At 44.8% G+C, this 18,775-nt stretch overlaps 1 protein-coding gene across 4 annotated transcripts in view; it reads right to left on the bottom strand.

Moving 5' to 3' along the window:
* Nucleotides 1–18,775, bottom strand: part of LOC115201014 (PH and SEC7 domain-containing protein 1) — a 112,867-nt gene that overhangs the window by 59,632 nt on the left and 34,460 nt on the right. For 2 of the 4 annotated variants that reach the window (XM_029764200.1, XM_029764201.1), the window contains exons 3-8: nucleotides 15,843–15,960; nucleotides 14,679–15,192; nucleotides 13,471–14,007; nucleotides 1,777–1,965; nucleotides 1,392–1,472; nucleotides 840–952 (exon numbers count right to left, since the gene is read on the bottom strand). In XM_029764200.1, the coding sequence (XP_029620060.1) occupies nucleotides 840–952; nucleotides 1,392–1,472; nucleotides 1,777–1,965; nucleotides 13,471–14,007; nucleotides 14,679–15,192; nucleotides 15,843–15,960 (1,552 nt within the window). Of the gene's footprint in view, nucleotides 1–839; nucleotides 953–1,391; nucleotides 1,473–1,776; nucleotides 1,966–13,470; nucleotides 14,008–14,678; nucleotides 15,193–15,842; nucleotides 15,961–16,208; nucleotides 16,301–18,775 lie in introns of those variants that run through there. The other 2 variants (XM_029764203.1, XM_029764202.1) reach the window with 2 other exon arrangements.

The raw sequence follows: 18,775 nt of genomic DNA, 5'->3' as shown, positions 1-18,775 counted from the left end.
CAACACTTGGACATAATTTACAAACGAAGCATGTGTATTTAGTGAGTCCGCCAGACCAAAGCCAGTAGGGATGACCAGGGATGTTCTCTTGATAAGTGCGTGAATTGGACCATTTTCCAGTCCTGCTAAGCATTCAGAATATAACTTAAGTACTTTTGGGTGTCAGGGAAAATGTATGGAGTAAAAAGTACATTCTTTTCTTTAGGAATGTAGTGAAGTGGTCTAAGGCACTGCATCGGAGTGCTAGCTGTGCAACTAGAGATTCTGGCTTCGAGTCCAGGCTCTGTCGCAGCCGGCCGCGATCGGGAGACCCATGGGGCGGCGCACAATTGGCCCAGTGTCGTCCGGGTTAGGGGAGGGTTTGGCCGGCAGGGATGTCCTTGTCCCATCGCTCACTAGCGACTCCTATGGCTGGCCGGGCGCAGTGCAGACTGACACGGTAGCCAGGTGTACGGTGTTTCCTCCGACACATTGGTGCAGCTGGCTTCCGGGTTAAGTGGGCATTGTGTCAAGGAGCAGTGTGGCTTGGTTGGGTTGTGATTCGGAGAACGCATAGCTCTCAAGTTTCGCCTCTCCTGAGTCCGTACGGGAGTTGCAGCGATGAGACAAGACTGTAACTACCAATTGGATACCACAAAATTGGGGAGAAAACAGGAATGTAGTGAGGTAAAATATTTTTTTGATAAATAGTAAAGTACAGATACCCCCAAAAACGACTTAAGTAGCACTTTCAAGTATTTTTACTTAAGTACTTTACACCACTGCATCTATTATTAACATGACGACTGTCATAGTTCTATAGTAGCTATAGTAGACATTTGACAGTACTGTCCTCTTACCCTCAGAGGGTATAAGTTTGGGGTTACAGTGCAGGTATCTCCTGGAGAAGTGAGCCAGCACCCGCTCTCTCTCCTGAGTCTCCCCCATCAGGGAAAACTGTCTGAGAAAGGCTCTGGAACACACATACACACACATTAAGCAGGATTACACTGTTTCTCAACCCCAATCAAGTATCCAGTATCCTCAGGGTGGCAATTTTTAGGTTCCAGACCAGCGGAAACGTACCTCATTACGCACTTATTCACCTCATTCAACTTCTTAATTAATCACCAAGCCCTTGATTCATTTATTTAGGAGTGTTATTTATGTGATATAAACACTATTGGCATATTAAGCTGCCATCACTCAACTTGCCACCAGAGAGCAGTATTACCATATACTAACTACAGCGAATGGATCAATGGAATACAAAATGAAGCCCAGCATCCCTTTTAAGGCAACTTATCCAAAACAATGTTTGTAATGTCTAGAAATCCAGTCATCAAGAACCAATTTATGGAAAGGGTGTTTGTTTTTCGAGTTGAACAAGTCAGTCAGTCTGAACCCCTCACCTCAGAGCCTGGTCCACAGCAAGACCCTTGAAGTTAAAGAAGTGTAGATACTCTTCTGCAACCATACAACTGAAGTCATTGCTGGGGTGAGTGAGAGAGTGAGAGAGAGTGAGAGAGTGAGAGAGTGAGAGAGAGAGAGAGAGAGAGAGAGAGAGAGAGAGAGAGAGAGAGAGAGAGAGAGAGAGAGAGAGAAACATGTTAATCAGTCACACAGCACAGTCGGTTTGAGCCTTGGGGACAAAAACTTAGGGCCGCGGAGGAAGACAGACGTTTAAGATAAGTTCCAGACCAGGCTTATTATAGCAGTATATGCACTATATATAGCATTGACAATGTATAGCAGCGCATAGTAAAGAGAGGGATTGGCTAGGTGCCAGGAGCTCACTTTTTGCTGAGGTGGCGGGCCACGTCAGACTTCCTGAAGCCGTCCAGGGTGAAGAGGCGTTTGGCCAGGCGCTTAGCGGCCTCCCCGTTGGCACGGTTACCATTGGTGAGGGTGTCGCTGCTCCCCAGGCCCAGCAGCTCACTGAGGTCCTGGTCCAGCTCTGAGTCTGTCGCCAGACGAGCCTTTTCCCTGAAGGGGGAGAGAGGGACAGAAAAAGAGTAGGGGGTACAAGTAGTAGGGGGAAAGAGAAGGAGAGATGAGTGGAGAGAGAGAGAGAAAGAAAGAGATGGAGGGGGATAAAGAGGGAGGGGGTAGAGAAGAAGAGAGGACAGGGAGAGAGAGAGAGGGAGTGGGAGGAAGAGAGAAAGAGTGAGGGGATGGGTTGATGAATGAGGATGTGGTTCATTTCTTCTCAGCAGCACTGTAACGCTTACAGCAAACCTGTCTAGTCAGGTCTGTTGAAAAAGGAAAGAACTAGAACCTTTACTATTGTAGGGCAATGTTTGCTTTTGGTGTGACACAATGATAATACAGTACATTAATACATTCGGTCGACCATACATTAAAATGTGTAACATTTTAAGCAGAAATAGGGTACTATAAGAGGATTACACAAATTATACAAGCTCCTTATTTAAATCTATCTTTTCATGTAACTCCCTCTCTCTTTCTCCCACTTATTAAGCTCCCTTGAAAGTATTAGAAGGTTCCGGAGTGCAGGCCGTACTATATCTGAATTATACTGTGATAATAATTGAAGCATTTTACGTCACCCTGGCACAAGGATGGAACTTAAAAAAATGGAAGATAATGTAATTCAGACCTGTGAGTTCTATCTGTTGACAATAAATGGTTTTAAAATGATAGAGGACCACTATACAGTACCAGCTGCGGTACGCCACTGAAACACACACTCACATACTTTACCCAGACTACTAGGAAAATAACACAAGCACAGCACATCCAGACTTTCTTATCATCCCTGAGTCATACTAACCTCCACAGAGCAAACAGGCCATTCTATTAGCTGAATGAATGGCTACGTTACTGATCAATGACTGATCACCAGACACCCCTGTTTCCCTGTTTCATATATGGAGCCTTCAGAGGTAGTGAGAGGATTTGAAAGTAGATATTAGTAGGATTAATTGGACCCATGCAAAAGAAGCAGATCAGCTACTAGAAGTTTTGTTGTACTATGATGTGCTTTTTGGACAGCAGCTACAGTAATTGTAAAGCACGAAACATTCTAAGAAAAGTTGAAAATCAGAGTCAGTCAAACAGTTGGAGCTGCAGGCCGGTACCATATACTGTAGTCCCAACCTTCCACTCTACCTAGTCTGAGAGGATAGGAGAGGAAGGAAGAGAAGAGAAGGACTAGGGCTCTTACCTCGACAGTAAGCTTGAGCGGCGAGTAAAAAGGTACATATCCTCTTCGAGTGAGCCATGGCAACAGAACACAGAGCGGGCATTCACTGTCGTACCTGTCCCCTCCCTGTTTGAGTGTCTCAAACTAGTCACCCTACCAACCTCCCCGATCCCCCCCTTGTCTCTGCCCAGGCCCCCCGGCTGTGTAAACTTTTGCAACCACCCTGCCGACCTTGGGCTCTAAGCATGGCACGGAACTTGGACCGCCTTTCACTCAAAATCTCTTCCTCCCTCTCTCTCTCTCCCAACATCGCTCTCTCATCCCAATTACTCATAGTCAATAGGTACATCCTTTGGATGAGGTATACATTCTGTCCACCTTGACTCTTAATAGAGATATAATCACACAAATGAAAACAAAGAAAAATAGTGCCAGGGGAAACTTACATTGATAAACCCTATAGGTGTGTGCTATACATAGCCGCAGGAAGTAGGAATGATGAGGATGCTGCAGCACCCTCTGAAAAATCTGAATGAAAAAACAAAAAATATTAATATATATTTTAAGTAGTTCACTGGGCCTTTACTAGTCCTGTATTAGCAGACCAATATAGCCAGCCACCTGTAGCGCAGACCAAAAGAAATGTCAGCATCGCCACCCCCAAACAACTTCCTGTGGCTATGGTGCTATAATATGATTATATTATTAACAAATCACAACAAATATTATTGTTCTCTCTTTCCACAACAATGATTTAGTATCCAGGGAAAGGAATTAGGTTATATTCCTCAACTCCAGCCCCGGAGACCGACAGGGTGAAACATTTTTGTTCCAGCTCCGTACTCACACACCTGATCCAACTATTAAACTTATCATTAATCCTTTGACAGTATTTCCATCAGGTGCGTTAGTGCTGGGTGTGAATCCTGGTTGATAAACACACATGGAATACATACATGGATTAGAGAGGCCTATTGTGAGCACCAGCCATTGTTGAAGTGCCGGTTTACTGTATGCAACTCCGCAGGTGATAAACACCATAACACATTACAGTAGTTAGGACTAATTGTTCAGCTATCACAATGCTGCTCAGAGGCCATAAGAGAATTCCCACTAGAATTCCCACTAGTGTCAGCCTCCGCTTCAAGGGGCCACTGACACATAATTGGACCTCCTCTGTCTGTCTAAATGGGCACTTCTACACAATGGAAAGAACTAGAACCTTGGCACAAACCATCTCAAAAGGGAGATTTTTACTTTTGTTATTTTTGTTTAACCTTTATTTAACTAGGCAAGTCAATGAAGAACAAATTGTTACTTACAATGACGGCCTACCCCTGCCAAACCCGGACGACGCTGGGCCAATTGTGCGCCGCCCTATGGGACTCCCAATCACGGCCGGATTTGATGCAGCCTGGACTTCAACCAGGGACTGCAGTGACGCATCTTGCACTGAGAAGCAGTGCCTTAGACCACTTCGCCACTCGGGAGATGTGAGGGAGGGGGGGGATGTCAAAGAGTGAAATTCCAACTGTTATCACATTATGGAGTGGACAAGCCCTCTGCAGTATTTTCAATACCAGCACAATGTAAATATTTAACAGACACATAGAATAGTCAGTGACGGTGTGTGGGTAACATCACTGGGGAAGCCAAGCCAGTAAAAAAGCTATATTACAACCTATGTTGTGATAATTGCATTGTTTGCTCTATAACCCATTCGTTCATATGCCAGCGTGATATACAATAAGGCAGTGACAACAAAAAGACAACAGTCACACAATGCCGGAATAAATTCAACTCTACATACGTTTGTTTCATCACAAAATTCTATCCCCCTGATTCCTGCTTACAAGCTAAAATTAAAGTAGGACGCACCAGTGACTCGGTCAATAAGAAAGCAGATGCTAGCTATAGGACTGTTTTGCTAGCACACGCTGTAATATGTTCCGCGATTTTTCCGATGGCATTGAGGAGTACACAACATCAGTCACTGGCTTCATCAATAAGTGCGTCGATGACGTCGTCCCCACAGTGACAGTACATACAGTTGAAGTCGGAAGTTTACATACACTTAGGCTCATATGTCACTAAAAACGTGTTTTCAACCACTCCACAAATTTCTTGTTAACAAACTATAGTTTTGGCAAGTCAGTTAGGACATTTTTCCAACAATTGTTTACAGACAGATTATTTCACTTATAATTAATTCACTGTATCACAATTCTAGTGGGTCAGAAGTTTACATACACTAAGTTGACTGTGCCCTTAAACAACTTGGAAAATTCCAGAAAATGATGTCATGGCTTTAGAAGCTTCTGATAGGCTAATTGACATAATTTGAGTCAATTGGAGGTGTACCTGTGGATGTGCTTGACATCATGGGAAAATCAAAAGAAATCAGCCAAGACCTCAGAAAAAAAATTGTAGACCTCCACAAGTCTGGTTCATCCTTGGGAGCAATTTCCAAACGCCTGAAGGTACCACGTTCATCTGTACAAACAATAGTACGCTACAGGAGGGACTGGTGCACTTCACATCACGAGGAAGGAAAATTATGTGGATATATTGAAGCAACATCTCAAGACATCAGTCAGGAAGTTAAAGCTGGGTCGCAAATGGGTCTTCCAAATGAACAATGACCCCAAGCATACTTACCAAGTTGTGGCAAAATGGCTTAAGGACAACAAAGTCAAGGTATTAGAGTGGCCATCACAAAGCCCTGACCTCAATCCTATAGAAAACTTGTGGGCATAACTGAAAAAGCATGTGCGAGCAAGGAAGCCTACAAACCTGACTCAGTTACACCAACTCTGTCAGGAGGAATGGGCCAAAATTCACCCAACTTATTGTGGGAAGCTTGTGGAAGGCTACCCAAAACGTTTGACCCAAGTTGAACAATTTAAAGGCAATGCTACCAAATACTAATTGAGTGTATGTAAACTTCTGACCCACTGGGAATGTGATGAAAGAAATAAAAGCTGAAATAAATTATTCTCTCTACTATTATTCTGACATTTCACATTCTTAAAATAAAGTGGTGATCCTAACTGACCTAAAACAGGGAATTCTTACTAGGATTAAATGTCAGGAATCAATCAAAGCTTTTACAATATGAACTGACATGTTGTCCATCCAATCATAGATGTAGGATCAGAGAATGAACCTAGTGTGTTGTATTGGGATTGTGCCACAGAGCATTATGGGGGTTCTATGTGTTGTGAAGCGTGGTGACATTGTTGGATAGAGATTAAGAGTGAAGAGTAATAGTTGAGCATTTTTGGGACATTATTCAATTCAAATGCGTTTTTTCAAATTACAGGAGATGGAGGAATGTAGTGGTCTGGGTGTGGCTGGTGCAGAGGAGTCAGGCGCAGGACAGCAGAGATGAGTAACACAAGTAACTTTACTCAAATATTCCAATAACATGTCTGAGCCCACAATAACGGACCGAACATACATAAAACAATCACGCACAAAAACCATGGGGAAAACAGAGGGTTAAATAATGAACATGTAATTGGGGAATTGAAACCAGGTGTGTAAAACAAAGACAAAACAAATGGAAAATGAAAAGTGGATCGGCGATGGCTAGAAGGCCAGTGACGTCGACTGCCGAACGCCGCCCGAACAAGGAGAGGGACCGACTTCAGCGGAAGTCGTGACAAGGAGGTATATTATACATTGTTTTCTTGGGTTTAGAACTTTATTTTTGTGTCAAGTTAGTGCAATTTATTTAAATTTGCCTTCCTAACTTCAGTAGCTAGCTAGCTACCAGCGCGAGTGTGCAGTTTTCTCTGACAGAATGGTAGAATGGCCAACGCTACCGAAAATGTGGTGGACTATTTGTTTAAGAACCCCTTTCATTCACTGGGGTACACGGAAAAGGAGGGAATTAAAAGTGAGGGTCTATCTCTGCCTGAGATCAGTTTAATGAAGAAGGATGAAAAGGTGAGGGCGTTCAATACCAACTGGTATCAAATGTATAGCTGGTTTACAGGGAGCCTATTATCAAGCCACCTGTAATTGCATGTTATGATACTTTACATGCTGAACATCTTTTCTGGGATGTCGAAAACAATTCAGAATGATTTGGTACCTTCCATCGCATCATCCATTAAAAGTTAGATTAAGGAGAGAGATTGATGCAGCACATTTTGTAGCGTGCGCTCAAGTAGGCTTTGCACTTTCCTCCAGTATTTATTTATCAAAGATAACACAATCACTCCGGACAGACACAAGCAAAAACTCATGACATAAATGTTGCAGCAGCCTAGGCGACACCTAAACATTAGAAATCTGACATGCTGTATGGGATGAAAACAAGACTATTTTTCAGTCTGATCAACTGAAGACTACTAATAAGAGCAGCTGCATACAGCCTATGTGCTCTGCCCATCTGGTCAGGGTAACTAATTGGTAACGTTATGTATTTATAGTCCATTTGGGTGTCAGGAGAAAATTATTACCTGGAATGAATCAATCAACATAATAGTGATGGCAGATGTGAGTCATTTATTTTTATAAGGCCTACAGTTGCATAGGCCTGCATGATGCAAACATGCATAAAGCAAGCTCAGCCCTGTGAGTTCTATTGTCTATCAGTTGTTGTCTGTGTCTGGGTAGAGGAAATACCCCTCTGAATCTAGACTAAATATAATTTATATGAACAAATATAAGGTAGCTGCAGTTTGAATGGGTTCAAACTGCACCAGTCTGCTTGCAGTTGTCAGTTATCGTCAGGTATGTGGATGATCAGGGCTTCATTCAGGAATGTTTCTTGAGATACTTTGATGTGTCAAGTGGGTGAGATGCGCAGTCTGTGTTTGACTTTATGAATTTTGAGATGTCTGAGTATAACTTCATAGAGAAACTCGTTGTCCAAACCTACGTTGGCGCAGCTGTAATGGAATGTATCTGCTATTTGTATTTACAGCTATGTCCCCTGATGTTCCATGATTAAGAGGTGATGACTACTCCACTCCACTACCATTGTCAACTTTCTCCTGAAATGAACTGAAGCCATGACGTCTCAGGACTTCCTGACGGGCCGCCCCTAGGTGGTAAGTGTAGGTAACAACATATCCGCCACGCTGATCCTCAACACGGGGGCCCAGTCCCTTCCTGTACTCCCTGTTCACTCACCAACAACGACAAGACAGCATATAGGGAGGAGGTCAGAGACCTGGCCGTGTGGTGCCAGGACACCAACATCTCCCTTAACGTGATCAAGACTAAGGAGATGATTGTGGACTACAGGAAAAGGAGTACCGAGCATGCCCCCATTCTCATGACGGGGCTGTAGTGTAGTTGAGAGCTTCCTTGGTTCCACATCACCGACAAACTAACATGGTCCAAGCTCACCAAGACAGTCGTGAAGATGGCACAACAAAACCTATTCCTCCTTAGGAGACTGAAAAGATTTGGCATGGGTCCTCAGATCCTCAAAAGGTTCTAAAGCTGAACCATCGAGAGCATCCTGACTGGTTGCATCACTGCCTGGTATGGCAACTGCTCGGCCTCCGACCGCAAGGCACTACAGAGAGTACATCACTGGGGCCAAGCTTCCTGCCATCCAGGACCTCTTTACCTGGAGGTGTCAGAGGAAAGCCCTAAAAATTGTCAAAGACTCCAGCCACCCTAGTCACAGACTGTTCTCTCTGCTACTGCACGGCAAGCGATACCGGAGCGCCAAGTCTAGGTCCAAGAGGCTTCTAAACAGCTTCTAGTCCCCCTCTTTTTACGCTGCTGCTACTCTCTGTTATTATCTTTGCATAAGTCACTTTAATAACTCTATCTACATGTATATATTACCTCAATTACCTCGACTAACCAGTGCCCCGCACATTGACTCTGTACCGATACCCCCTGTATATAGCCTCGCTATTGTTATTTTACTGTTGCTCTTAATTATTTGTTACTTTTATTTCTTCTTTTTTTTAGGTATTTTTCTTAAAACTGCATTGTTCGTTAAGGGCTTGTAAGTAAGCATTTCACTGTAAGGTCTACACCTGTTGTATTCGGCGCATGTGACAAATACAATTTGATTTGATCACAAATCAGAGCAACATCTGTCCTGTGAAGTCCACCAAGCAAATATTGCATGTAACAAACAGTTATGTGACCTGCAGCATGGTCAAGCAAGTTAATGTTTTCAACAGTTTACTAAACAACTACTGATTTAGAAACATGGAGTTAAAGCAAGTCGGCGAAAAGACAACGGGAGCACTGCCTCCGTTATTCCAGCACCATTTCAACTTAAATATTTGAACATCATTAAATCAACAAGGTTACACATGCTTAGTTTAATACAGTGAAAATAAACTTCAAGATACCAAAAACTACTTAGTCCAATCAATGTTGCTAAATATCATGTGGCTGTCCATGGTACTAATTTCTGTGTGCATGCGTGCGTGCTTATGTGCGCGCACAAGTAAAACATTTTTTGGGGGGACTCACCCTACTTGTAGACTAGTTAAACGCCAATCCTGACCTCTTCTCTTTCATGTTGGCAAAACAGTCTATGGCCCTGTACCCTTTAAGTTTTTGTTTTCATAGGCTACCTAGCTAAAACACTTAAAAGACTAACTTCCTTGCATAGGCAACAATGAACCAGTTAAGTTAGCTAGCTAGTTAACGTGAGCCTACTAGGCTACATCTAGGCTACATATTGAACTTCAATCGCCTTGGGGCAGTGGCACAATATATTAGTTTAAAGTTAGATAATCGCTGTCATAATCATTGGCTTGTACAGAGAATTAAGTCAAAACCACAAGTCCAAATCCCCATCCATGGCTTAGGAACGGACAAATTGAGCAAGCTAGCTACTACAGCACACGAACACAAGCAGACCAGAAACAGACACGTTTTTCTGACAATGATGACATTTTGCTCAGGATGTGATTTGATGGTGTGAAGCCAAATCCAAACTGGCCTCCCTTGGGGTGGCGTTTTTCTGCGCCAGGACAGCCCACAGTTGAGCTCAGCTCAATGCTGATTGGTGGCATCAATCAATCAAATGCTACTGCGGCAACATGTCATACACTTTTGTTCCAGACAGCATCAGATACATGGACTACACATACTGAGACAGAGGCATGCTGTTTCCCTCGCTCTGATGATTTCTCTGGTGAGATTCACTTTACCAACACCAACACTTTACACTTTATATTTTTATTCAGTATTCTTAGCATGCTAGCTAACCCTAACCTTAACCCTTTTAGCTAACCCTTCCCCTAACCTTAATCCTTTACCCTAACTTCTAAACTTAACCCAAACCCTTAGCCTAGCTAACGTTAGCGAGCTAGATAACGTTAGCCACCTAGCTAGAATTGATAACATATGACACGTTTTTGAAATTCTGAACATATTGTACATTTAACAAATTCGGAACATATTGCATGTTTTGCAGAGTCGTAATATATCCTACAAAATGGGTAATTGACATCCACAAATGAATACATACCATACGAAACATAACATATCATACTAAATGGAGTGTCTCGGATTTACGTACAGAATCATCTGAAAATCTCTGAGACCAGGTTGAGTCCCTAAACATCTTTGACCCCTGAAAGAAACAGAGATGACAGAGAAAAATGTACAGATGCCATCTAGATTCATTCTATCGATTTATGACATTTTTCTGAAGAGCAAGGGTTTATTTAGTCTTCTAAGGCAACATATAATGACAGAAGAGAAGCTGCTTGTACTGTATCTAATTATAGACAAGTTCACTAACAAATAGCCTACCAAAACGTCAAATTATAAGCAGAAACATATCTAAATCGTTCCATCATCTCTGACTGTAGCCAACAGTGTATTTTCTATATTAGCAGATTAGGGTGCGGGCCTGAGATTTTCACTTTAGCACATACAGTACATGAGTATAAAACATTAGGAACACCTGCTCTTTCCATGATATAGACTAGGGGTTCACAAACGTTTTCACTCAGGGGAACATGAAGGGGATGAGATAGGTTAAAGAAGGATTCAGAGGGTGAATGGGCAAGACAAAAGATTTAAGTGCCTTTGAATGGGGTATGGTGGTAAGTGCCAGGCGCACCGGTTTGAGTGTGTCAAGAACTGCAATGCTGCTGGGTGTTCACTCTCAACAGTTTCCCGTGAGTGTCAAGAACGGTCCACCAACCAAAGACATAGACAACTTGACAGAACTGTAGAAAGCATTGGAGTCAACTAGGGCCAGCATCCCTGTGGATTGCTTTTGACACCTTGTAGTCCATGCCCCGATGAATTGAGGCTGCTGTGAGGGCAAAAGGGGGTGCAACTCAATATTAGCAAGGTGTTCCTAATGTTTTGTACACTCAGTGTATCGTTGGGCGGTTGCGATGGGTTATTAGCAATTTCTGGCGGGTGTGGGTGACCCGCGTACCACACTAATACACACGCACCCACTGACCACGCGCACACGCACGCATGCACAGAAGCGCATGCACCCGGCACGCACCTGCACGCACAGACACACACGCCCACTAACTTGACCAGTCACTACTACCTTGTGTGGTTCAGTTGGTAGAGCATGGTGTTTCCAATGCCAGGGTTGTGGGTTCAATTCCCACGGGGGACCAGTACGAAAATGTATGCCCTCACTACTGTAAATCGCTCTTGATAAGAGCATCTGCCAAATTACTAAAATGTCAATCTTGAACAATAAACATAATTCTGCCATGTTAGCTGAAGAATGCAAATATAATACTATTTTCTCCAAAAAAGATCACTTACAGTAGACACCATACGTGGTCCACACGTTCAGCTATAAAAAACCTGTATGTTGGGGCCTCCCGAGTGGCGCAGCGGTCTAAGGCACTGCATCGCAGTGATTCCGGGCTGTATCGCAACCGGACATAATCGGGAGTCCCATAGGGTGGTTCACAATTGGCCCAGCGTCGTCCAGGTTAGGGGAGTGTTTGGCCGGGGGCTTTATCGCACTCTAGCGACTCCTTGTGGCGAGCCGGGCGCCTGCAGGCTGACGTCGGTCGTCAGTTGAACGGTGTTTCCTCTGACACATTGGTGCGGCTGGCTTCCGGGTTAAGTGGGCAGGTGTTAAGAAGTGCGGTTTGGCGGGTCATGTTTCAGGGGGACGCATGACTCGACCTTTGCCTCCCGAGCCCGTTGGGGAGTTGCAGTAATGAGACAAGATTGAAATTGGAGAGAAAAAGGGGGTAAAATACAATATATGTATGTATGTTCAGACAGTTTTAACCACAACCTACAACATGGTCCTTTATCACCATCTAGTGGTCTGTACCACAAGGTGACAGTGTCTCAGTGCTGTCAAACACAATTACAGACACTCAAACAACAAGGCTCTCCTCTCTCCTTCATCAGCACCTCAGTTCCTCTCTACAGTAACCACAAAACCTACCAGATGGTGCTGGGTTCCAAACCCCTAGCATAATTCTGTTATCATGGTGTTGATGAATGATTAAAAATGTTAAATGAACAAGCAGAAGTGTATATTGAATATTTATGTAAAATTACAATGACAATAAAATTACAATATTCTAGCATTTGAATATATCCTAATATATGATAATACATAATAATTTATACTTATATAACGGATAGATATTGCCACGCAATCTGATTGGTAAAGAGTGCGTTCCAGCTATGCTGTTATTGACAGTAATAGCACAGTTAGCTTAATCACTTTGATATTATCAGTAGTTGAGATGTTTAAGGAGCGGATGGTTGAAGATGAGAGCTGTGCTGCCAGAGCCATCTGCCTCAGTCAGTACCAGTCACCTGCTCCAGCCATCTCTCACACACACACACACACACACACACACACACACACACACACACACACACACACACACACACACACACACACACACACACACACACACACACACAGAATGCCATGGAAACCAGCGGTACGGTGAGGCAGGCGGCCTCCTAACGACCTTCACTAACAGTTCTGCTTCAAAATCGCACTGCAGCAGGTGATTGTCTTGGCAGACAAGCCTGGGACTGGGGTGTCTGGAAACTGACATTGATTCAAAGTTGGGGGATGACACAAAAAAGTATATTTTCAATATACATGCACAGTACATAACCTATGCACAATATGATCATCACTTACCACATTTTTCTCTAATATTGTACATAGACAATACACTATAATATTGTGGTTATTTGTTTTTAATTTCATCTCACATTATACCATACTGTATGTATGGAATGGGATTCTATCTTGGCTTTACTTCATCTATAAGAATAACCTCATACTGTATGTCAGTAGCCTATCAGGTCTGGCCTTTCATACAGTACTTCATCAGAATAGTAATGATGATAACACTGACCTGTGGAAAGAGAGGGAGGGGTTGCTGCTGTATGACATCACTGACCTAGGGAAGGAGAATGTGGGGTTGCTGTACCAGCTGCTCCCCAGCATCCGTGCCCCGCCCCCTCCCCCTCTCAGGGGCGTGTCTTCCGGGCTACTACTCAGCCTTTCGCTGGAGGGGGCACGCGTGGCGTCCGAGTCTCCCGTCACCGTGACGATGGAATCCGATAGGCTTGTCCCCCTCTCGCAGTGGGCCAATGGGGCGAAGCTCAGCTTGACAATCTGCCGGGCGCTCTGACAGATCATCTGACCCCCCTGAATCTCTGGGGTCAGCGTGGGGAGGTCAAAGGTCAGGACGGTCTGTGTGCTGGAGGTCAGCAGCTCCTCACTGTCCAGGTCCAGGCTGCCGTAGGACGTGCCCTTGGCGCGGTGTGACTCCATGATGCTCTCAAAATGGCGGCTGAAGCTGTCGTCGGAGGTGCCTGCAAGGCGGGGCCCCGACACCAGGACGGGTGACTTGAGGGCCGGGAGGTTGTCAAAGAAACTGTCCAACGGCCTAGAGGTAGAGAGAGAAAGATGGAAAGGAGGAGAGAGACCACGAATGAGACACAGGAAGACTACCTACTCTCTTAGTACAGTCTAATATTCTCAGTGAGTCACCCTGGAAATGATCTCAGCTCAAAGATTGCATTATTAGTGTAGTGACTGACTATGGCACACTGTATACTCTAAATGTTTGACCTTAGAAAACTGTGAATGCTAAAGTAAAACATTTCATCAAACTGATTTGAAAGGTCTATTGTTAAGTAGGTTGCTAGGAAGATATAAGGTAGCAGAAGGAGACATACAACATAAGGTAGCGGAAAGAGACACACATTCATATACTACTGTAGCTCTTGCCAGATCCTGCTTCACCAGTGTTCTTGTGGGAGAAAAATGACGACACCAACTGAAACATTGATTAATATCTTCATTCAAAGCACCTTTGTTCTATTCACAAGGACAGATGCTAGAAATAGATAGTACTCATAGCAGTCTGTAATAAAAATCCTGTCAAACTTGAAATGTGTGAGCATGTGTTTGTGTCTCTGCATTATATAAGTGTGTATGATTATGTGTGTGTGTAAGCATATTTTAAAGTATATTTTTAGGAATGTGTGTGTGCGAGCGTGCACGTGTGTGTTGCATTTGTGCGTGTGTGTTTCTACGTGCCTATGTCCATCTCACCTCTTCAGCAGCTGACTAATCACCTGCTGCTGCTGCTGTCTCTTAATGTCCCCTTGCATCCTCACTGAGGCCCAGCTCACCACCTCCTCCTCCTCCTCCAGCTCCTCTTCCTCCTCCTCTCCTTCCACCTCCTCCTCCTCCGCGCTTGTGCTCTCATAGGGACAGACACCCAGGGGGCTGCTGTCTGTACCCGACGTGCTTTTCACGCTACGGTTACTGCCAAATGCTGAGTCGGCGTCTTCCTGCTCAGCCAAAAGCACCTCATCGATGTCGGTCTCACGGTAACAGCGCAGGGGCACGGCATCCAGGTCCGTCTCCGAGTACTTGAGGGTCATCCGGATGATGCCCGTCTTGGGCGACGCCCCCGCCACAGCTGGGTGAGGAGTCACCAGCTCCACCTCCACGTGCTGCACCTCATGATTAGCCGAGATGAGGGGGAGGGAGATGGGGGGCGTGGGGGTGGGGGATTCACTGGACTGGCCACTAGGAGGAGCTGTCGAGGCCTCGATGGTATCTGTCATGATGGAACAGAAGAAGCAGTTGATATCACTGAAAAGGAACGGAAAATTACTGTGCTGCCATGCTAATCCTAACGCTGTTGTAAGGTTGCTGAAGACTGACCTCTGAGCATGTTTTGACACGTGTTATGATACGTTTCATGTCACTTGACTCACATAGTACAGTATAGTGTCTACCCCAGTGGTATTCAAACTTTTTCACCGGGGACAACATTTTTTTCCCAAGAACTTCTCTCGACCCCACCCTGCCCCAAATCTAATGACACAACCTCACAACTGGTACATTTCGATTTTTACATCAACAAATAACCATAAATTCATTGCATTTTCATCTCTTATCGAAATTCAAATAAACCAATAAATACATTTACTCAATACAATAAAATGTTTCTATTATCTTTCTCAAAAAAGTTTGTATATTGTCCCATAAAATAATCTAAACTCTAAATATTAGTATTTTATTTTGGTGACCCCACTGCAGTTCCCTGAAAACCCACTAGGGGTTGCGACCCTGACTTTGAATACCACTGGTCTATTCTATACAGTTAAAGAGCCATAGACATAGTCATAGCGATAAATACTGTATATAGCGAATACTGTATCTTTCTCTATGGGTAATGAGTATGGGTGGTAAATATGCTCTCACTTTTCTCCCCCCTGCTGGCATCCTCCTCAGCGGGGGTCCCAAATAGGAACTCCCACTTGGCACGAGCTATCCTCTGAGAGTGGAGGGAGGGGCCTGGGACTGCAGAACCACTGTCCGTCTGGAACAACCAAAGAGACATACACACAGACATGTACACATATACAAAAAACCCTCTCTTCTTAACCCTCTCTCTAGCCCTGGGAGACATGGCGCCGACAGATACGGAAGCTCTGATTCTAGCTCCTAAGCAACTTTTCAGTATTGTTTTTTGGGGTGTTATTTCTTACGTTATTAGCCCAGAAAATACTTTGTGTTATTACATACACAGGGAAACAACATTTGGATATCAGAGTGGCAGTAACTCACCAGCATGACGACCAGGAATACGACTTCCCGAATTGGTTCCGCTGTTCATACCTCCCAGTGCAATTAAACTTATTCCAGAGGCTGCTCCAAAACACTGCCGGCGGAGAAGAGGTATTTGGATTGGACTTCTAGTCCTACTCAGGAGGCGTGCACACCATCCACCACTTCCGAGTACATTAGTCACTAATCTTCAGTCTCTGGATAATAAAGTAGACGAGCTCAGGGCGAGGATCTCCTTCCAGAGAGACATCAGGAATTGTAACATACTCTGTTTCACGGAAACATGGCTCTCTCGGGATATACAGTCCCCGTCCATACAGCCAGCTGGGCTCTCAGTACATTGCGCATACAGGAATAAAGTACTCTCCGAGAAGAAGAAAGGCGGGGGTGTATGTTTCATGATTAACTACTCATAGTGTAATTAGTGTGATTTTGTTCACCCGTCCTAGAATACCTCACAATCAAATGCCGACCGTATTACCTCCCAAGAGAATTATCTTTGGTGAAAGTCACAGCCGTGTATATTCCCCATCAAGCCGATACCATGATGGCCCTCAAAGAACTACACTGGACTTTATGCAAACTGGAAACCACATATCCAGAGGAGCATTTATTGTAGCTGGGGATTTTAACAAAGCAAATTTGAGGAAAATGCTACCGAAGTTCTACCAAAACATTGACTGTAGTACTCGCGCTGAAAAAACATTGGAACACTGCTACTCAACTTCGAAATGCCTACAAGGCCCTCCCCCACCCTCCCTTCGGCAAATCTGATCACGACTCCATTTTGCTCCTCCCTTCCTATAGGCAGAAACTCAAACTGGAAGTACCCGTGCTAAGGTCTAGTCAACGCGTGTCTGTGTAAGGACCGATACTGGAGTAGAGAAGCAGGTACGGGGAGTCAACATTTAATGAGGAACAGACATGGAACAGGACAGGAACAGCGTCAGAACCGGGTAAAACACAGACATGTGACAATTAATGCAGCAGCGGGGAACAGAGCTGGGGAACTGACAAATATAGGGGAGGTAATAAACAGGTGATTGAGTCTAGGTGAGTCCAATAAATCCCTAATGCGCGTGACGAGGGAAGGCAGGTCTGCGTAATGATGGTGGCAGGAATGCGTAATGCAGGGCAGCCTGGCGCCCTCGAGTGCCAGGGGGGAAGAGCAGGAGCAGGCGTGACAGTACCCCTAGCCACCCAGCGTCCCACCTTGTCGAGCATGATGGGCCAGGCGAGGCACGGGTGCCGGACAAGCCAGCTGGGTGTAAAATCCCGACGAACCGGCAGAGGCATGGGAGCCTAACAAGCCAGCTGAGGCATAGGAGCCTGAGCAGGCGTGACAGTCTGACCAATCAGTATCCATACTTCAAAATGTTTTGATCACGCGGACTGGGATATGTTCTAGGTAGCCTCTGAGAATAACATACACTAATACATGGATACAATAACTGAGTTCATAAGGAAGTGTATAGGAGATGTTGTACCCACTGTGACTATTAAACCTACCTAAACCAGAAACCATGGATAGATGGCAGCATTTGTGCAAGACTGAAAGCGCGAACCACCGCATTTAATCATGGCAAGGTGACTGGGAATATGGCCGGATACAAACAGTGTAGTTATTCCCTCTGTAAGGCAATCAAACAGGCAAAACGTCAGTACAGAGACAAAATGGTGTCGCAATTCAATGGCTCAGACACGAGGCTTATGTGGCAGGGTCTACAGACAATCACGGACTACAAAGGGAAAACCAGCCACGTCGCACATACCACGTCTTGCTTCCGGACAAGCTAAACACCTTCTTCGCCCGCTTTGAGGATAACACAGTGCCATCGACGTGTCCCGCTACCAAGGACTGTGGGCTCCCCTTCTCCATGGCCGACGTGAGTAAGACATTTAAGCGTGTTAACCCTCGTAAGGCTGCCGGGCAAGACAGCATCCCTAGCCGCGTCCTCAGAGCATGCACAGACCAGCTGGCTGGAGTGTTTATGGACATATTCATCTCTCCCTATACCAGTGTGCTGTCCCCACTTGCTTCTAGATGTCCACCATTGTTCAGCAAAGGTAACTGAGCTAAATGACTATCACCACACTGTCTATGTGTGGTGATAGCACTATGTGTGGTGGTAGCACTTACTTCTGTCATCATGAAGTGCTTTGAGAGGCTAGGTAAGGATCATATCACCTCTACCTTACCTGGCACCCTAGACCCATTTCAACTTGCTTACTGCCCCATTAGAGCCACAGATGATGCAATCACCATCGCACTGCACACTGCCCTATCCCATCTGGACAAGAGGAATAGAAGAAGATAGAAGAAGGCTGTTCATTGACTATAGCTCAGCATTCAACACCATAGTACCCTCCATGTTCATCATTAAGCTTGGGGCCCTGGATCTGAACCCCGCCCTGTGCAACTGGGTCCTGGACTTCCTGATGGGCCGCCCCCAGGTGTTGAAGGTAGGAAACAACACCTCCACTTTGCTGATCCTCAACATAGGGGCCCCACCTGTACTCAGGGGTCCCATCTGTGTGCTCAGCCCCCTCCTGTACTCCCTGTTCAC

The sequence above is a fragment of the Salmo trutta genome, chromosome 10, assembly GCF_901001165.1.
Source record: "Salmo trutta chromosome 10, fSalTru1.1, whole genome shotgun sequence".
Classification (NCBI taxonomy): Eukaryota; Metazoa; Chordata; class Actinopteri; order Salmoniformes; family Salmonidae; genus Salmo; species Salmo trutta.
This window is presented reverse-complemented; position numbering and strand designations above follow the sequence as displayed.